At 43.8% G+C, this 22,068-nt stretch overlaps 1 protein-coding gene and 1 pseudogene across 1 annotated transcript in view; both read right to left on the reverse strand.

The window, feature by feature from the left end:
• Positions 1-5,682, reverse strand: part of LOC115107136 (apoptotic protease-activating factor 1) — a 102,669-nt gene extending 96,987 nt beyond the window's left edge. Inside the window, exons 1-7 of the mRNA XM_065008372.1 lie at positions 5,317-5,682; positions 4,115-4,340; positions 3,543-3,732; positions 1,450-1,647; positions 855-1,056; positions 551-663; positions 235-366 (exon numbers count right to left, since the gene is read on the reverse strand). Coding sequence (XP_064864444.1) covers positions 235-366; positions 551-663; positions 855-1,056; positions 1,450-1,647; positions 3,543-3,732; positions 4,115-4,261 — 982 coding nt within the window. The 5' untranslated portion in view covers positions 4,262-4,340; positions 5,317-5,682. The remainder of the gene's footprint in view (positions 1-234; positions 367-550; positions 664-854; positions 1,057-1,449; positions 1,648-3,542; positions 3,733-4,114; positions 4,341-5,316) is intronic.
• A 231-nt stretch (positions 5,683-5,913) lies between these two features.
• LOC115107155 (uncharacterized) lies at positions 5,914-21,048 on the reverse strand (annotated as a pseudogene).
• Between the last annotated feature and the right edge of the window lie 1,020 nt (positions 21,049-22,068).

A 22,068-nucleotide genomic window follows, 5' to 3' on the forward strand; every position in this document is an offset into this window, starting at 1 on the left:
TTTTATTTGATGTTTAATTAGCTTGTTCTCTATTTATGATCTGTTCATTATTTCTATCAATGTTTTGGGCACTACATAATGCTTCCCAAATCCTGCATATGAAAATGTAATACTGTATTTCTCTTGAATATGTGAAATAAATTGACATTTTATTATAAACCTGAAAGGAATTTTCATTTCATTCAATACAATTTCTGTTGACACTATAGTTCCATATGGTGTGTGTGTGTGTACCTTTGCACTCTCTGACAATGCTGCGGGCCTGTTCTGGGAGTCTCTGGGGTTTCCCGTTGACATACAGGGCGAGGATCTCCAAGGCCTGATCCTCCTCCAGTCCACTCTCCACTGCCACCTCAGACTTAGAACCTGGACACACACACACATACACGCATGAGTGCGCACACACACACACACACATATGCAGGTGCAGGTGCACATATGCAGGTGCATTGAGTGTAATGTTTGAGAAGTGTTCTATAAATTAAGTCATCATTATCAGTAGTACTGTAGTAATGTTAGTATTAATATCAGTGCTATTACTCATACACACCGCTGACACAGTCAGCTAGGCTTCTGTCTCGGGTGGTGAGCAGTACTCGACACTGGATGTCAAAGGCCTTGAGCACCGAGCTGTCCCAGATGTCATCCAGTATCAGCAACGACCTGCACACACACACATCTAATTCAATTGACAGGAATTGGAATGGAATTAATAGCATACAATAATTCACTCCAGAGCTGAAACTTCTGAGGTCCAACTGAACGTTCTACTAATCATTAACAGCCACCATTTAGAAGAAATGGACCAACTTGAAAAGTTGGCTACCAGTCCACATCAACCCTGGGGGACTGACCTGGGGTAACAACGGAGCATGAGGAAGCGTAGTCGCTCCTTGGCCTCCTCCAGAGAGCCAGGAGGCCGGTGGAGTGAGGATGAGGGGTCTTTCTCCTGGCTCTGCTGCTCCAGACGGAAACACAGTGACTGAATCCTAACCAGCAGATCAGACCGGTCCAGCTGGCCTACGGACAGCCAGTGGACTCCTCCCGGAAAACACTCTGGGGGGGGGGGGGGGGGGTCAGGAGGACCAGTGTGAGTGAGTGTGCGTGTGTGTCAGGTCAGAGAAAGAGAAAGACAGGGAGAGAGACACAGATGGAGAGAGAGTACAGTCAGGAGACCAATGTGATAAACAGAGAAAAAGATGGTCAGAGAGAGAGAAAGATGGTGAGACACAGAGACACAGACAGACAGACCAATGTGATAAAGAGAGAAAACAGAAAGTGAATGCAGACAAAGAGAAGAAGAAACTCCTCTACATGTGTTAACCCCTCTCCTGAAATGCATCTTGGGTCAGTTTGATATTTTACCCATTATTGGGCTTGGTTAAGATTGGGGGAGGAAGCTGATCCTAGATCTGTACCTAGGGAAAACTTGACCCCGGAGCCACCTACCTGTGATGAGTGCGTGGTCTCGGACTGCCTCCGCAGCCAAGACAGACTTGCCGGAGCCGGCCATGCCGAACACAGTGACCCAGCCGGGCTCCTTCTGCAAGCGGTAGAGCTTCTCCCTGACCCGGTTCATCAGGGCTGGCCGGCTCACAAACACCACGGGTCTCTGGGGCACGCCGCCCTCACTCAGCACCGCCTGGACTGGAACAGGGTAATACAGCAAAGACGGCATTATATATAAATGCAGTATGTTGCCAATGGAATAAACAGAGGGGTCAAACAAGGCAGAGAGACAGAGGTGAGCCAACAGAAGCACACATACAGTTGAAGACGGAAGTTTATATACACTCAGGTTGGAGTCATTAAAACTTGTTTTTCAACCACTCCACAAATTTCTTGTTAACAAACTATAGTTTTGGCAAGTCGGTTAGGACATCTACTTTGTGCATGACACAAGTAATTGTTCCAACAATTGTTTACACTTATAATTCACTGTATCACAATTCCAGTGGGTCAGAAGTTTACATACAGTAAGTTGACTGTGCCTTTAAACAGCTTGGAAAATTCCAGAAAATTATGTCATGGCTTTAGAAGCTTCTGATAGGCTAATTGACATAATGAGAGTCAATTGGAGGTGTACCTGTGGATGGATTTCAAGGCCTACCTTCAAACTCAGTTCCTCTTTGCTTGACATCATGGGAAAATCAAAAGAAAGACCTACACAAGTCTGGTTCATCCTTGGGAGCAATTTCCAAACACCTGAAGGTAACACGTTCATCTGTACAAACAATAGGACGCAAGTATAAACACCATGGGACCACGCAGCCATCATACCGCTCAGGAAGGAGACACGTTCTGTCTTGTAGAGATGAACGTACTTTGGTGCGAAAAGTGCAAATCAATCCCAGAACAACAGCAAAGGACCTTGTAAAGATGCTGGAGGAAACAGGTACAAAAGTATCTATACCCACAGTAAAACGAGTGCTATATCGACATAACCTGAAAGGTCACTCAGCAAGGAAGAAGCCACTGCTCCAAAACAGCCAGACTACGCATGGGGACAAAGATCGTATTTATGGAGAAATGTCCTCTGGTCTGATGAAACAAAAATCTAACTTTTTGGCCATAATGACCATCGTTATGTTTGGAGGAAAAATGGGAGGCTTGCAAGCTGAAGAACACCTTCCCAACTATGAAGCACGTGGGTGGCAGCATCATGTTGTGGGGGTGCTTTCCTGCAGGAGGGACTGGTGCAATTCACAAAATAGATGGCATCATAAGGAAGGAAACTTATGGGGATATATTGAAGCAACATCTCAAGACATCAGTCAGGAAGTTGGAGCTTGGTCACAAATGGGTCTTCCAAATGGACAATGACCCCAAGCATACTTTCAAAGTTGTGGCAAAATGGCTTAAGGACAACAAAGTCAAGGTATTGGAGTGGCCATCGCAAAGCACTGACCTCAATCGTATAGAAAATTTGTGGGCAGAACTGAAAAAGCATGTGCGAGCAAGGAGGCCTATACAAACCTGACTCAGTTACACCAGCTCTGTCAGGAGGAATGGGCCAAAATTCACCCAACTTATTGTGGGAAGCTTGTGGAAGGCTACCCAAAATGTTTGACCAAAGTTAAACCATTTAAAGGCAATGCTACCAAATACTAATTTAGTGTATGTAAACTTTTGACCCACTGGGAATGTGATGAAAGAAATAAAAGCTGAAATAAAATAATTCTCTCTACTCTTATTCTGACATTTCACATTCTTAAAATAAAGTGGTGATCCTAACTGACCTATGATTAAATGTCAGGAGTTGTGAAAAACTGAGTTTAAATGTATTTGGCTAAGGTGTATGTAAACCTCAGACTTCAACTGTACATACACATAGAGCTCCCCTGTACAGTGGGGAGAACAAGTATTTGATACATGTAGACCTCTACATGCTTTGTAAGTAGGAAAACCTGCAAAATCGGCAGTGTATCAACTACTTTTTCTCCCCACTGTATATTATTTCCCTGTATCAGAAAAGGAGGGCACATCTCAGACTGCCCTAGTCTCCTGGTATTCTCCAGTCTCCACCCTTTGGGGCAGCTCACCATAGTGGGTGCCACCGTCTGAGAAGCTCTTCTCAGCCTCAGGGGAGACCAGGGGCAGGCTGTTGTGGAGCAGGCTGGCCAGGTCTCCGTAGCTCTCGCGGACCAGGGCGTTGTAGAAGGAGATGTAGGCCTGGTTATCCTTCCTCAGGAGCAGCTCCAGCAGGGCCGCCGCCTGCTCTTTCCTGGTGGGCTGATCAATGGAGAGAGAACATGTGAATTTTGAATCCACTTTATTGCATTTCTTACACCGATGCAGTTCTTTCAGATGTCCGTAGTGTTAAGTGTTTAAAAGGCCCTGCAATCTCTCTGACTTGACCTCTTTCTCCCCCCTTCCTCTCTTTCTTCCTCCTTCTCTCTTATGAGGGTGTTTGTTTGGAATCAGGCACCCAACCACTTATAAGTTTTCCCAGCACAATGCCCTCGGTTGGCTCAGTAGTGTGAAAGTTTGTTTGGAATCTGGCCTACACAACAAACACTTTTATACACTTAATCATCACTACACACTTACCAGTATGGACATAGGAAAGTGTATGAAAAGGGTGCTACTGTACTTCCCCAACTCCTCACCCCACCTTGCTCCTGATCCTGTCCTCCTCGTCCCCCGTCAGCACACCGTCACTGATCATGTGATCCATCAGGTAGGAAGCCCTGATGTCCTGCTCCAGGCTGGAGCGTGACTGAAGCAGGCAGCTCCGTGCCCCTTCCTCCATCATCGCCATGCCAACGGGCCAGACCTGGTCCGACCACACAGGTGGGGTGGATGGGCTGGAATGGTGATTGATTGGCAGGTGATGGGAACTGCGGGGAAAGGAAGTTGCATGGATAGGTGTAGTATGGGCAGCACAAGCTCTGGTCCAGTGTGCTGTGTGGCTTGAGCCTTCTTGAACAATAATACTTTGAAGGAGGCTCAAGCTGCACGTAACACCCTGGACCAGAGCTAGGACAGTACTACTACTAGCACTGCTGCCTCTTAGTGTGACTCCTGTGCCCAACCTAAAATAAAACTGGACACTGATAAGAGCTCTGATAGGTAGATATACAGTATGATGAAGATCCTTGTAATACTACAGTGCCATGAAATACTTAAAAATGCTGCCCTTACTTTTTTTTTTAAATGCAGTTTTAAAATTGCAGTAAAAGTGCAGTAACTGCAGTCGACTGTGGTATTTGAGGCAGTATTTGCAGCATACTGCATTTATACAGCACTTTGACCGCAATATATTTCGTAAGGACAGGTGACTTTCTTCTCCATGAACGTGGTTGAGAATGGAATAAAAGTCTGACTGACTTGACCAACTTATTTGTAGCAGAAAAACAACAATTGAGACTACTTCCGTTGTCCATCTATCCATTCAGTCTGCGTGCACTGACTTGCAGATATTGCGATGATTCAACTTCGGGAAGTTAGCAAATTTCCTCTTTAGAGTGAACATTGATTGTAGGCTTTTGTCAGTCAGTATATGTAGCTGACTGGCGTATAGCTAGCTAACTGTGCACTTGGTAGTTAACTATCAACGTTACTGTCTAATTTGACAACTTTTCGACACAGCAGTGTAGCTAGCCGACATTCCCAAAACTACACAGCAGCTGTCTGTAGTAGGCTATATAGTATGCATAACAAACGCTATTTATACGTTTATTATTTCCACAAGCAGACAAACATTTTATAATGTTTATAAAAACAACAGATAGGAACAACACTTTTTAACTGAAGGTGGCACATACTTCACTCGTAATAAGACTTACCCACGTTGTAAGGAATACAACTACTCACGTGTTCTATTTGCTCGACACAGGAGCTCGCTATCCACACTCGATAGTGCTCAGGATTATAATAATTTCATTTGAAAATAATGTAATTCTGACAAAAATCCCCAACTATTTTTGAAAGGAGTAGGGTTCTTCCTGAATTATAACAAAAGCACTCCCCTGGTCTGAAATGACCAATGCGGTGGCGTTTCGCGCACACGTGAGAGGGTGAGATAATGCATGCTTGACTGTAACTGGGCAGATGGGAGCAGGCTTTCTGGTGATACGTGACAGCTTGTTGTTCATTGTAAACTTGTAGGCCTGCAGTGCTAGCTCAGTATATTTGGTATTGCACTTGGTAGAACTGATAACACACTTACCAGTGGCTCTAAATAGGCTCATAGTGCAAACAGCGTTCATTTTGTCATGGCACTTAGAGTTGCATGTTTCTGCCACACTCAGAACAAAATAATGTAAATGATTAATGACAAAATATTCACCATATCAAATGTTGTCAATGTCAGATGAACCTACTAGTAGTGCAAATATACTATCCAATCACGTTCATACATTTACTTGACACTGATAATGATAATGGATTATACATAATATGAATACATACAAATGATAAAATATAATATTTCCTTCCCAGAAGTGTATACAAACAATTATCCAAGCATTTTATTCATTTGCTTACAAAGTTCAAACTTATACCGGATACACTGAGCTCGGCTGGGTTGGGTGTGTGTGTGAGGGTGGGGTCTCTGGCTGAGGGTCGGGGTGTGTCCTTGGGGGGTGGGGTGGGTGCCCGGGTACAGCTGAAGGTTTTTTTTTTAAATTGTATTTATTTATGTCACCTTTATTTAACCAGGTAGGCAAGTTGAGAACATAAATGAGAACATCTCATTTACAATTGCGACCTGGCCAAGATAAAGCAAAGCAGTTCGACACATACAACGACACAGAGTTACACATGGAGTAAAACAAACATACAGTCAATAATACAGTATAAACAAGTCTATATACGATTGGAGCAAATGAGGTGAGATAAGGGAGGTAAAGGCAAAAAAAGGCCATGGTGGCAAAGTAAATACAATATAGCAAGTAAAACATTGGAATGGTAGATTTGCAGTGGAAGAAATGTGCAAAGTAGAAATAAAAATAATGGAGTGCAAAGGAGCAAAATAAATAAATTAATTAAATACAGTAGGGAAAGAGGTAGTTGTTTGGGCTAAATTATAGATGGGCTATGTACAGGTGCAGTAATCTGTGAGCTGCTCTGACAGCTGGTGCTTAAAGCTAGTGAGGGAGATAAGTGTTTCCAGCTTCAGAGATTTTTGTAGTTCGTTCCAGCCATTGGCAGCAGAGAACTGGAAGGAGAGGCGGCCAAAGAAAGTATTGGTTTTGGGGGCGACCAGAGAGATATACCTGCTGGAGCGCGTGCTACAGGGGGGTGATGCTATGGTGACCAGCGAGCTGACATAAGGGGGGACTTTACCTAGCAGGGTCTTGTAGATGACATGGAGCCAGTGGGTTTGGCGACGAGTATGAAGCAAGGGCCAGCCAACAAGAGCGTACAGGTCGCAATGGTGGGTAGTATATGGGGCTTTGGTGACAAAACGGATTGCACTGTGATAGACTGCATCCAATTTGTTGAGTAGGGTATTGGAGGCTATTTTGTAAATGACATCGCCGAAGTCAAGGTTTGGTAGGATGGTCAGTTTTACAAGGGTATGTTTGGCAGCATGAGTGAAGGATGCTTTGTTGCGAAATAGGAAGCCAATTCTAGATTTAACTTTGGATTGGAGATGTTTTATGTGGGTCTGGAAGGAGAGTTTACAGTCTAACCAGACACCTAGGTATTTGTAGTTGTCCACGTATTCTAAGTCAGAGCCGTCCAGAGTAGTGATGTTGGACAGGCGGGCAGGTGCAGGCAGCAATTGGTTGAAGAGCATGCATTTAGTTTGACTTGTATTTAAGAGCAATTGGAGGCCACAGAAGGAGAGTTGTATGACATTGAAGCTTGCCTGGAGGGTTGTTAACACACTGTCCAAAGAAGGGCCAGAAGTATACAGAATGGTGTCGTCTGTGTAGAGGTGGATCAGAGACTCAACAGCAGCAAGAGCGACATCATTGATGTATACAGAGAAGAGAGTCGGTCCAAGAATTGAACCCTGTGGCACCCCCATAGAGACTACCAGAGGTCCGGACAACAGACCCTCCGATTTGACACACTAAACTCTATCAGAGAAGTAGTTGGTGAACCAGGCGAGGCAATCATTTGAGAAACCAACGCTGTCGAGTCTGCCGATGAGGATGTGGTGATTGACAGAGTCGAAAGCCTTGGCCAGATCAATGAATACGGCTGCGCAGTAATGTTTCTGATCGATGGCGGTTAAGATATCGTTTAGGGCCTTGAGCGTGGCTGAGGTGCACCCATGACCAGCTCTGAAACCAGATTGCATAGCAGAGAGGGTATGGTGAGATTCGAAATGGTCGGTAATATGTTTGTTGACTTGGCTTTCAAAGACCTTAGAAAGGCAGGGTAGGATAGATATAGCTCTGTAGCAGTTTGGGTCAAGAGTGTCCCCCCCTTTGAAGAGGGGGATGACCGCAGCTGCTTTCCAATCTTTGGGAATCTCAGACGACACGAAAGAGAGGTTGAACAGGCTAGTAATAGGGGTGGCAACAATTTAAGCAGATAATTTTAGAAAGAAAGGGTCCAGATTTTCTAGCCCGGCTGATTTGAAGGGGTCCAGATTTTGCAGCTCTTTCAGAACATCAGCTGACTGGATTTGGGAGAAGGAGAAATGGGGAAGGCTTGGACGAGTTGCTGTGGGGGGTGCAGTGCTGTTGACCGGGGTAGGGGTAGCCAGGTGGAAAGCATGGCCAACCATAGAAAAATGCTTATTGAAATGATCAATTATAGTGGATTTATCAGTGGTGACAGTGTTTCCTGTCTTCAGTGCAGTGGGCAGCTGGGAGGAGGTGTTCTAATTCTCCATGAACTTTACAGTGTCCCAGAACTTTTTTGAGTTCGTAATGCAGGAGGCAAATGTCTGCTTGAAAAAGCTAGCCTTGGCTTTTCTAACTGCCTGTGTATAATGGTTTCTAGCTTCCCTGAAAAGCTGCATATCATGGGGGCTGTTCGATGCTAATGCAGAACGCCATAGGATGTTTTTGTGTTGGTTAAGGGCAGTCAGGTCTGGGGAGAAGCAAGGGCTAAATCTGTTCCTGGTTCTATATTTCTTGAATGGGGCATGCTTATTTAAGATGGTTAGGAAGGCATAAAAAAAAATAACCAGGCATCCTCTGACGGGATGAGATCAATATCCTTCCAGGATACCCCGGCCAGGTCGATTAGAAAGGCCTGCCCGCTGAAGTGGGTTGGGGGGGGGGGGGGGGGGTCTGGTGGGGAGAGAGCCCCTCCCCTCCACCACCCTCTCCAGAGCCTGGACCCCGTGCCAGTAGAGCACCTCGGATGCGGTCCCAGCGCATCTTCTCCCTGTACGGCCTCCCCTGGAGAGAGTGAGAGGGTGACCGTTGAAAACACAGCTGTGAGGAAACTGCTTAGTCTGGCTGCACCAGAGTTTTGGGGCTTTTGTTCTAGCCCAATACTACTACACCTGATTAAACCAATGTAGGACTTGATGATGAGTTGACAAGTTCTGGTTATTGTGGATAATCAAATAAGTGGGATGGCGCAGAGCTCTCCATAGCGTTTTCTCAGTATGTATGAGCCTAGTATGTCAATATTTGTAGCTTACTGCATACATTTTTTTCTAACTGGTATGTTCTAGATAGAATATATGAGTATTACACATTATGCAGTTTTAGTAAGTAGTAGGCAAGACAGGACCGATTTTGGACACGCCAGAGGACGAAACAGAGCAAGTGAGCAAGGCTCTTTCAATGAGGGTAAATCACCAATCTAAAAACTCTGCTTTCGCTCTGTCGCTCTCTATCCCCCATAGCATACTGCATGTGCTGTATGTCAGAGAGCACAGTGACACTAGTGGGTCATATTCACTAGGAAGTCAACGGAAGCAAACAAGCAAAAACGAGGAGGGACTTTGCTCAATTTGTCTAATAAGAAACACAGGTTTTCGTTTTCCGTTGCAAAACAATTTGCTACGCTGTACACTAATTAATAGACCCATGATGTATGGCCCATTGGCCTGACTCACCTTGTAGGTGACAGTGTCATGGAAGCTGTCTGTAATGTGGTGGAGAATCTTAGACAACACCTTCTCCAGAGAACAGATCTGGGAGTTGAGTTTGCTCCGGTGCTTGGACTCATCCAACCCGGCTAGAGAGGTGCCCTGGTAGCCTGAGAAAGAAAAAAATTAGTGAGAGAGAGAGCGAGAAAGAGAGAGAGGGGCAGCAAAGAATTAATAGAAAGAAAATAAAGAAAGAGGAAGGAAGGAAGGAAAGAAAGATAGAGCGAAAGACATTCACTTTGTAAAGTACATGAAGATTTGTTCCTTCACTTACGACCATACTAGCCTCTCAGAAGCTATGCAGGGTTGGGCCTAGTTAGTACTTGGCTGGGAGACTGCCTGGGAATACCAGGAGCTTACATTTTTTTGTCCAGTAGGGTGTAGTCTGGCATTAGATATTTCATCAACTGCCTTTTATTTATAACAATAATAATATGATGATATATTTAGCAATTTACAATATATCATCCAATATAATACGCTGTAAAAGCAATATGTTATAATATCGTAAGGAGCACAGGAGGTTGGTGTCACCTTAATTGGGGAGGACGGGCTCGTGGGAATATATCTGCGCCAAGAGGAAACTTCACCCCAGGGCAGATATATATTATGCAGTACCTTGCAGGAAGAAGCGGTTGGGGTCAGCGTCACTGTCAAACAGCTCCAGACGAGCCAGCAGAGACTCCCTCTGCTGGATGATACGGGCAGTACGCTCCCATGCTGCTGTGGCCTGGGAGGAAACGCGTGCACACACACAGGGATGTATACAAATGCACACACACGGACACATACACATAAACGGATGTATACACATACACACACACAGACACACACACACACACAATTCTGTTCAAGGTATGGAAGACATTTTGGTAGTATATGGTGTGTCTATGTTGACATGATGAGCTCTGTATCTATGATGATATGGTGAGCTCTGTGTCTATGGTGATATGGTGAGCTCTGTCTCTATGGTGATATGGTGAGCTCTGTCTCTATGGTGATATGGTGAGCTCTGTGTCTATGGTGATATGGTGAGCTCTGTCTCTATGGTGATATGGTGAGCTCTGTCTCTATGGTGATATGGTGAGCTCTGTGTCTATGGTGATATGGTGAGCTCTGTCTCTATGGTGATATGGTGAGCTCTGTCTCTATGGTGATATGATGAGCTCTGTGTCTATGGTGATATGGTGAGCTCTGTGTCTATGGTGATTTGGTGAGCTCTGTCTCTCATATGTGTGTGTCCGTGCATGTGTGTATATGAATGAGAGTGTGTGTATATGCATGTGTACAAACACCTGCACGGCGTCAGCCTCAGGCAAACCGGCATTAGCTGTAAAAACACTGCCCCTCAGTGTCATTCAAATGTACTTTTTATTATGTTTTATTTTGACTTTATTTGTTATGCATCATTCTATCTCCTGCCCAGCAACTCCACTCCCACTTGTCTCCAATTCCACATCCCAACCCTCAGCTTCCCTCAGCCCATCCCACCTATCTCTGTTGGCCACCCTCTTCGGATTTCTACACAACATGTATCTTTCAACTATGCTGTGATGCTTAATGTACAATTTCAATCTATCTAATCGAATAGAATCCACAGATTGCGAGTTGAAGATAAATACTTTTACTAAGAGTATTAGTATATTAGTAATTGACAGACCTGGTCTCTCCAGAACTCCTAACAGTACTATTTCTAGGGTCAATTTTATATCAATGTTATGCATTTTCAGCCATTCCTGAAACTGAGACCAGAAAGAGGCTACCTGAGGGCAATACCAAAATAAATGGTCTATTGATTCTGTATCCTCACAACAAAATGTGCAGAGCTTCGATGATTTTATGCCCCAAATTTTCAACATTTTGTTGGTTGCAAGAATTCTATATAATAATTAAAGCTGAAAAGCACAAAGTCTTGAATCTGGCGTCGTTTTTTTAAAATCAACTCATACACCCTGTACCATGGAATCGGTACACATAAAATCTCTTCTTTACAATCTATTTTGCAATCTGTACTGAACATTTATAGTATCCATTTACAGTACATTTAAAGTATCATCTGTACACTAAGACACGCATACACACACACCTGTTTAGGGCTGGTTATTTCTTCATCTGGGATCTCTTCCTCCTCTGTAAAAAACCCAACAGACAATAGGTTACCTATGAGTCTATAAACAATAGGCTATGAAACAGGTTTAGTACTAATGAGCCAGAAATCCAATGAGTCATGACATTACCTACTAAACCAGAACTGTTTGACTTCCTTTTATTTCACAATCCTTGACTGGAACATCCTGCTTTTGAATGACTCACTAAATTACTATGGTCAAATGGTGTGTGTTTACCCTCCAGATCGGGTTCCTTCCACAGCCCTCCTAGCAGCACCGTGTTGATGTTCCACATCCCTGTCACGTACTCCTGCTTCTGACCCTTTAGAGCCTCCATCTTCTGCCTCCGCCTCCTATCCACACACACTGGTTTGTTAGCTGCTCGCAGTCCTCATAATGTAAGAAACATGATTACAACCAAAAAGAATGGAGAAAAAAGAATGAAAATAGTGGGGCAGACAGACAAACAGTAAGATAGACAGATAGTAAGACAGACAGACAGACAGACAGACAGACAGACAGACAGACAGACAGACAGACAGACAGACAGACAGACAGACAGACAGACTTCTTCCTCTCGTCTCGTCGTAGCTGGAGCAGTCTCCTTCTCTCGTCCTCCTCATCGTCACTATCGCCACTATCGTACAGGTGGAACGCCGCCCACAGGTAGTCAGAGTCCTTCACAGAGACAGAGACAGAGAGAGTCCTAGTCAATCACTCTCTGATACCACAACAATAACTGGACATGGAAATTATTGGACATGTATCCAGTGCTTGAATTGGGCCTGGAAAAACACTGGTACTCTGATATTACACAGGTACTTAAAGAGTGGGAGAAGGGGTTTGCTAGTTTATTCTCAGGTAACGAAAATGTGGCATATTTTGAGGAAGAATTTTATAAAGACAAATATATGTTCCCTGAAAACTAAACTGGAAAATACAATGTGATATTTGTAACTCGTATTTAAATGAGGAGCTCTCTGTGGCAGAAGTTAAGAAGGTGATGGACCCTGCAAAAAATGAGAAAGCGTTTGGCATTGATGAACTGCCTAATGAGGTTTTAAAATCCCCTAAATTAATTGACGTCCTATATGATTTGCTCCAAATGTGTTTGAGTACAGTATACTGCCTTCCACTTGGTATAAGTCTATAGTGAATCACATTACCAAATCTTCAAAACAATTACCCAAGAGTGCCACAACTATAGAGGCATAAGTTAATTAATTACAGTTTATAAATGATATTTTCATCCATCCTCAACAAAAGGCTAATTCCATTTTTGGAGGATCAAAACATTCTGGTGGAAGAACAAAATGGTTTTGGTAAATCCACAGCCTGTACAGATCAAATCTTCTCGGTCTGTACAATAATCAGAAATAGATTACACAAAGAGAAGCCTACTTTTACACGTTTCATTGATTTCCAGAAAGCTTATGATTTTGTAAATAGGGATATTTTAGCCTATAGTTTGTTAAAGACAAGGGTTGACGGGAAATCTGATTACGCAATCCAGTCTCTTTACAAAGTATCAATTGCTTGTGTGCAGGTTAATGAATATGGTACAGACTGGTTTCCCGCACCCTCGGGTGTAAAACAAGGAGACGCCTTATCACCGACTTTGTTTGCTTTATTTATAAATTACTTTCCAAAAGAAATTCCACAGTTAAATATTGGAGTAAGATATGATGATGAAATGTTAAGAATCCTTTTATATGCTGATGATACTATTTTCATGGAAGAAACTGAACAAGACCTGCAGAACATGTTATTATGTGCAGTCAATTAGTGTAAAATATAGAGACTCATGATCAACTAAACAAAAATACAGTTAATGACTTTTAGAAAACCAGCTACTAAGATAAGTGTTTTTCAGTTTTGTTTTGGTGAAGACATTCTTGAGTTTACTAGCAATTATACATATTTGGGTCTTTTTATTGATGAACATGTGACCTTTCTATACGGAACATCAGCCCTAGCCGACTCAGGAAGTAGAGTTCTTGGAGGAGTTATGGGAAAAACAAAAACACTGAAAGATATTGGTTATTCTACGTACTCCAAACTGTATCAGACATGCGTGTGTCCTGTTCTGGACTATTCAGCAGGAGTGTGGGGTGCTAAGAGAGTTATTTTAAAAACGAACATGTCCATAACAGAGCAGTATGTTACTTTTTAGGTGTCCACAAGTTTGCACCTTTCCTTGCAATAACTGGGGATATGGGCTAGGAACCCTGTGAGGTGAGATGGAAGGCATGTATGGTGAGACTTTAGAATAGACTGCTGGATATGCCAACTGCCAGAATAGCTAGTAAAGTTTTTCAACGGGATCTATCCATAGGGGGAGACTGGGCAGCTGAAATGTCCAACCTTTTTCAAGAGTCTGACTGTGAACATCTGTACGAAAACCAAATGAAGGGAGACATAGATATGATTGAAAAACAACTGTTGATACAATATGAAAAAAAATGGGTGGTGAGATGAATTCTAAACCCAAATTGAGAACCTTTTGTTTGATTAAGGGTGAATTTGTGTGTGAGAGATATATTATGTATAACCTACCTAAAAGCAAGAGATCACTATGTGCACAGGTAAGATCAGGGATATTGAAACAGGTAAGATCAGGGATATTGAAACAAGTAAGATCGGGGATATTGAAACAGGTAAGATTGGGGATATTGAAACAGGTCAGATCAGGGATATTGAAACAGGTCAGATCGGGGATATTGAAACAGGTCAGATCGGGGATATTGAAACAGGTCAGATCAGGGATATTGAAACAGGTAAGATCAGGGATATTGAAACAGGTAAGATCGGGGATATTGAAACAGGTCAGATCGGGGATATTGAAACAGGTCAGATCGGGGATATTGAAACAGGTCAGATCGGGGATATTGAAACAGGTCAGATCGGGGATATTGAAACAGGTCAGATCGGGGATATTGAAACAGGTCAGATCGGGGATATTGAAACAGGTCAGATCGGGGATATTGAAACAGGTAAGATCGGGGATATTGAAACAGGTCAGATCAGGGATATTGAAACAGGTCAGATCAGGGATATTGAAACAGGTCAGATCGGTGATATTGAAACAGGTCAGATCAGGGATATTGAAACAGGTCAGATCGGGGATATTGAAACAGGTCAGATCGGGGATATTGAAACAGGTCAGATCAGGGATATTGAAACAGGTTGGTATCATGGTGAAATGGAAGACGAAAGACTATGTAACTATTGTGAGCTCAAATACATAGAGAAGTAAACTTATTTTAACCTCTATTGTCCTTTCTATACTCTTACTCTTATTCTAGAAAGCACACCCGATATACCCTGGCATTATATGACTGAGTGATGAGGACAAATTGAAATCGTTTTTTGTCTATTGTTTATTTCAGTTTGCATAATATTTAAATAAAGCCTGGAATAAAAAAAGGGCTACCTATAATTAAATTGTAAAAAAAAAAAGATATACAGTGGGGAGAACAAGTATTTGATACACTGCCGATTTTGCAGGTTTTCCTACTTACAAAGCATGTAGAGGTCTGTATTCTTTTTGCATAGGTACACCTCAACTGTGAGAGACGGAATCTAAAACAAAAATCCAGAAAATCACATTGTATGATTTTTAAGTAATTCATTTGCATTTTATTGCATGACATAAGTATTTGATCACCTACCAACCAGTAAGAATTCCGGCTCTCACAGACCTGTTAGTTTTTCTTTAAGAAGCTCTCCTGTTCTCCACTCATTACCTGTATTAACTACACTTGTTTGAACTCGTTACCTGTATAAAAGACACCTGTTCACACACTCAATCAAACAGACTCCAACCTCTCCACAATGGCCAAGACTAGAGAGCTGTGTATGGACATCAGGGATAAAATTGTAGACCTGCACAAGGCTGGTATGTACAGTCGTGGCCCAAAATTTTGAGAAAGACGCAAATATTAATTTTCACAAAGTCTGCTGCCTCAGTGTCTTTAGATATTTTTGTCAGATGTTACTATGGAATACTGAAGTATAATTTAAATCATTTCGTAAGTGTCAAAGGCTTTTATTGACAATTACATGAGGTTGATACAAAGAGTCAATATTTGCAGCGTTGACCCTTCTTTTTCAAGACTTCTGCAATACGCACTGGCATGCTGTCGATTAACTTCTGGGCCATGATGGCAGCCCATTCTTGCATAATCAATGCTTGGAGTTTGTCAGAATTTGTGGGGTTTTATTTGTCCACCCGCCTCTTGAGGATTGACCACAAGTTCTCAATGGGATTAAGGTCTGAGGAGTTTCCTGGCCATGGACCCAAAATATTGATGTTTTGTTCCCAGAGCCACTTAGTTATTACTTTCGCCTTATGGCAAGGTGCTCCATCATGCTGGAAAAGGCATTGTTCGTCACCAAACTGTTCCTGGACGGTTGGGAGAAGTTCCACTCGGAGGATGTGTTGGTACCATTCTTTATTCATGGTTGTGTTCTTAGGCAAAATTGTGAGTGAGCCCACTTCCTTGGCTGAGAAGCAACCCCACACATGAATGGTCTCAGGATGCTTTACTGTTGGCATGACACAGGACTGATGGTAGCACTCACCTTGTCTTCTCCGGACAAGCTTTTTTCCAGATGCCCCAAACAATCGGAAAGGGGATTGATCAGAGAAAATGACTTTACCCCAGTCCTCAGCAGTCCAATCGCTGTACCTTTTGCAGAATATCAGTCTGTCCCTGATGTTTTCCCTGGAGTGAAGTGGCTTCTTTGCTGCCCTTCTTGACACCAGGCCATCCTCCAAAATTCTTTGCCTCACTGTGCGTGCATATGCACTCACACCTGCCTGCTGCCATTCCTGAGCAAGCTCTGTACTGGTGGTGCCCCGATCCCGCAGCTGAATCAACTTTAGGAGACGGCGCTTGCTGGACTTTCTTGGGTGCCCTGAAGCCTTCTTCACAACAATTGAACCGCTCTCCTTGAAGTTTTTGATGATCCGATAAATGGTTGATTTAGGTGCAATCTTACTGGCAGCAATATCCTTGCCTGTGAAGCCCTTTTTGTGCAAAGCAATGATGACAGCACGTTTTTCCTTCCAGGTAACCATGATTGACAGAGGAAGAACAATGATTCCAAGCACCACCCTCCTTTTGAAGCTTCCAGTTTGTTATTCAAACTCAATCAGCATGACAGAGTGATCTCCAGCCTTGTCCTCGCCAACACTCACACCTGTGTTAACGAAAGAATCACTGACATGATGTCAGCTGGTCCTTTTGTGGCAGGGCTGAAATGCAGTGGAAATGTTTTTGGGGGATTCAGTACATTTGCATGGCAAAGAGGGACTTTGCAATTAATTGCAATTCATCTGATCACTCTTCATAACATTCTGGAGTATATGCAAATTGCCACCATACAACCTGAGGCAGCAGACTTTGTGAAAAAAAAAAAAAAAAAAAATTCTCAAAACTTTTGGCCACAACTGTATGTGTGTGTGTGTATATTTACATTTACATTTAAGTCATTTAGCAGACGCTCTTATCCAGAGCGACTTACAAATTGTATATGTATATACAATGTGTATGTATGTATGTATATTATTTTACTGCTCTAGGGATGTAATTTACTATTATGTATTGATTTTTACCTTACTCTTTCTTTCTTTTAAAAATTATTATTACTTAATGCGATGTGCAATGCAAAGAACATTGGAAGAATAATGATAATTTAATTACCATAGTGAATTATTGTAATGTTTGTTTATGTGTCAATTAATCCCATAAGGGATGGGTTGCCAATTGACGATTTGACATGGAAATAAAATGTCATTCATTCCTTTAAAAAAGTATTCATTACATTCGGTACTGAGTACCGGCACCTTGACTTTTCTACTGCTTGAGGTCCAGCACCTCTTATAGAATAATGACTGAAAAGTTCTGGCACCTAAATATAGACAGTACTCAAGCCCAACATGAGTACCGGCACCTATTTTAAATCTCACGTTTTATTTGTCACATGCACAAATATAGTGAAACGCTTAACTTTCAAGCCCTACGCAACAGGGCACAGTATTCAATATAAAAAAAGTAGAACTACTAAAAAACAACAACAAAACACAAAAAAATAAATCAAGCCATGTCTATAATGTACATGCATAACCTATGGTCCAATTCAAAGGTTTATTGACATTTATTTTTACACAAAACTGGTTGATTTTCTTCTAGTTACTCAATCGATTTTATGCATTTACTGCCTTCTATTAATTAGCAAGTCTTCTTCTATTTGCTTCCTGTAACTACAGAATGTGTGACCTCTGACCTGATTGGTGATGTATCGGTATCGGTGATGTAACGGAGGTAGTCCTCGACTGAGAGGTCAGTGTGTTCCCTACCTGCAGAGTGTGTTCCCTACCTGCAGAGTGTGTTCCCTAACTGCAGAGTGTGTTCCCTACCTGCAGAGTGTGTTCCCTACCTGCAGAGTGTGTTCCCTACCTGCAGAGTGTGTTCCCTACCTGCAGAGTGTGTTCCCTACCTGCAGAGTGTGTTCCCTACCTGTAGAGTGTGTTCCCTACCTGCAGAGTGTGTTCCCTACCTGCAGAGTGTGTTCCCTACCTGCAGAGTGTGTTCCCTACCTGTAGAGTAGAGTGTGTTCCCTACCTGTAGAGTGTTCCCTACCTGCAGTGTGTTCCCTACCTGCAGAGTGTGTTCCCTACCTGTAGAGTGTGTTCCCTACCTGCAGAGTGTGTTCCCTACCTGCAGAGTGTGTTCCCTACCTGCAGAGTGTGTTCCCTACCTGCAGAGTGTGTGTGAGCTGTTGTAGTTTGGTGGAACTTCTCCACGTCAGGGCCTTGATCAGAAGGAGGACTGTGTCAGAGTCTGTCACAGCCTGATCCACAATCACTCTGTCCTGTAGCAACCTAGACACATACACACACATAAGAACACACACACACACACTCAAGCACAAAAATACACACACACACACTCTACCGCACACACCTCCTGAGGTCGTGGGCAGGGTCAATGGGCTTCTCGATGTTGGAGCAGGGCCCAGTGGCCAGCAGCACCAGAGGCGACTGGGGTCTGGCAGGCAGGGCCTCCATCTCCAGCTCCTCCAGGAGAGTCTCCCTCTGTAGGTCTGGCATGGAACTACACCCCTGGGTGCTCACAAAAATAACTCCATAAAATACAACTCATAAAAAGAAGTAAATAAGTTATGACTTGTCAATAATAACCATCCTGTATGCATGTCTTCAGGGACCAGTAGGAGTGGGTGTGAATAGTGTATGATGTGTATAGTATAGTGGAACTGGTCTGGTCTGGTGTAGCCATGGTAATACATGCTGGTAAACAATGACAAACAATTGATTATAATTGTCACAAGTGTACTTGACTATGTGTGTGTGTGTGCCCGTCTGTGTGAGAGAAAGATAGAGAGAGAGAGACAGAGTGACAAAGAAAGAGAGAGAAATAGAGAGAGAGAAAGACAGAGAGAGAGAGAGATAGAAAGCCTTTGTTGGTGATCAACTCCATCAACATGGACCTGCTCCAGGTCCATGTCTCCCATCTTCTCAGTCATCTGACAGACAGGCAGGGAGAGAGAAGGGAACATCTCAGCTCCCTGTAGCTTTACCACAGACACACACACACCAAAACAGCAGAGAAGCAAGTGTACACACACATTCACACGCATGGAGACACACACACCCACACAGAAAGATGTAGGTACCGTATACACACAGACAGACACACAAGCACACACACAAACCTACCGACCCACACTCACTCACACACAACACACACTCTCTCTCTCCCTCTCTCTTTCTCTGTCTCTCACCTCTCGGAGGTCCCTCTCCATAGGGTTTTTGCCCTGCCTGATGGCACCGCTCTTCTTGCACCCAGCCTTGGTCTGCAGAGTCAGACCAAAGTCCAGTTTGCATGGCAGCGCTGCGTGTGTCTCCATCGCCCCTTTCAGGTTGTGTCCGGCAGCTCTGGGTCTCTCAGCGCTCAGCCGGGCTCTCCGCGTAGCCTTGATCCCTACCGCTACGCTGCGTCTGATCGAGTGGACGTTTAAACTGCGGAGAAAGAATAACCGTTAGCAATTAGGAGAACAATAACAACAGCCAATTGCATTTACAGCTGCTTGGTGAGTTTGCACTTATCTACAAAAGGCAGATGATCGATAATTCAAGTAACGAGCTTAGATGGCAAGTTCGCCTGTAAGATTTTGGCTGCAATTGGTTTCAATTGTAAATCTTGGTGTAAAGAAGCAAGAGATGTTGATTTGAGGACCTTTGATCCCCACCTAGGAAATGATGGAGCTCGGGGAAATCCTGCTCGCCAGTCACTCACAGCCTGATGCAGTCTATGGCCATCTGGGCCCCCAGGCGGCTGCGTTTGGCCTGGTCACTGAAGCCCGCGCGGCGCCTCAGCCTGTCCAGCAGGTGGAGATATTTGAGGTAGAGCTCCTGGCAGATGCGGAGCACCTCCTGGCACGTCTCCGCCTGCAGCTGCCTGTTCTCCTCCTGGTTCAGCATGGGCTCGTCCATCAGCCCCTTCAGGTCCTGCCAGATCAGGCCCAGCTCTGACGTCATCACCGCCGCCTTGGGGGGGGGGGTCGCAGAGTGTTTTTGGTGGGTGGGGGCTGTGTGTGTGTGACAGTGTTCCATCCACCCATCCATCTATCCAACCATCTATCCATTTAGTAGATGCTTAGGAGAGAGAGTGTATAGTGGATCCTAATGGAGTGGCTCACCAGAGCTTGCTGATCCTCCACAGGGGTGGAGTGGAGCACGGAATGCTCCTGGATCCTGTACTGTAGCTGCTGACACATGTCGGCCAGGGAGGTGGGGTTGGCCTTCACCCCCTCTGACACCGACGGGGACACTGTTCTCTCCTCCTGGACCCTGTCTGGGAGGAACAACACACCCGGACACGTCCATACCTTTCATTCTCCTGTATCACCTCCATTCAAAAAAACAATAAACATGTTTTGTTTTGGCATCATAAGAGATGTGTGGGGCATGTGGATAGAGAAAATAGACAGTGTAGATCGACACCCTGTGTGTGTTTTCAGGTCAGCCCTGTAAATGAATTTAGGTGGGTAAAACTGTCTACACATCCTTTTGTTGATTCAAAAAACTCAAAGGCCTCATGCATACAATCACGGATCAACAATAGCACCTCACACAAGGCACCAGGCTGTCTTCCCTCCAACAGCTTTAGGTCCCCACACACCTGTCCTCTTCTATCCCTCGGGGTTGGACTGGAAGAAGAGGGACAGTGGCCCCAGGATGCTGCGGTATCTCTGCTGGATGTCCTGGGTGCAGGCCACCATCTGTGTCATGGAGGTCAGCATGTCTTGGCCCTCTGTCACCCGTCGTTTGGCCTCCGCCGCTCGGGAGAGGCGGCCCACCACTTTCATTTTGCCACTGCTCATCCCCTCACTGTTTGACATAGACAGCAAAGAAGCCTTGGTATACACTGGTCTACAGAGCTTGAACGAGCAACTCTAGTATCAGGATATGACATGGCACTTTTGGGCATGCATGGTCACCTGGGTCCAGGTTCAGACCTCTCTTGGGTCATACACATACTGTAGCTACATGACACAGTGCACACAAAGACATGCATTTCTGTACCCGCTGCCTGTTATGATTCACATTCTGTGGGATTCTGTGTTTTACATTATAGCCATTACCATATATATGATTAAATATTATCTGATGTTGGCTGTGTGAGGTATCTGCATTTGTGCACTTGAGCATCATCATGAGATTAAACAACTGCTTGCTACATCTACTTGCCTGTTTGTGTGTGTGACAAGAACTGAGTAACATGGTGTGACCTGCATGTTGCAAAACTGTAGATAACAGCCCAGCAGATGCTTTGTTCTTGTGTTTGTTGGAGGACTCCAAGAAGCGCCAAGAGGTGGGGACCAGCCTGAGCGCCTGTGATAGGCTGAGCAAGTCTAAACCACGCTCAGCCTCTACTGTGATAGGCCAACAGACGGGTTGGAACAATGTCTATCACAGTATAAGAACAACTGTTTACGTACATCCTGTCAGTTTATCCTGATACCAGATTCGAATTTACGCAACTGTAACAATTCACAGGCTGTCATTTTTCATTCATGGTAACTTCGTGAACCAAATATCTAGCTAATTCAACGGCATCACATAAAAATTCAATAAAAAGACTTGGAAACGTTTATTCAACCAGTTTTTACCCAGTGGGTAGCTCCCCCCTTGAATGGTAATGCGCAATCTTTACAGCAATGCTCTGTATTAACTAGCTAGCTAACATTAGCTAGCCAGCAAGCAATGGAAGTTGGAACTTTGACAAGTGAGCTCTAAAAACGATATAAAATTAAACAAAAATACTACTTGATTTTGTCATCATTTGGAGAATACCTAAATAATTGTTCATTCATATTAATAGATAAGAAACATAACTTGCTGTACGTTTAGCTACCATT

The sequence above is a fragment of the Oncorhynchus nerka genome, linkage group LG23, assembly GCF_034236695.1.
Source record: "Oncorhynchus nerka isolate Pitt River linkage group LG23, Oner_Uvic_2.0, whole genome shotgun sequence".
NCBI classification, from domain to species: Eukaryota; Metazoa; Chordata; class Actinopteri; order Salmoniformes; family Salmonidae; genus Oncorhynchus; species Oncorhynchus nerka.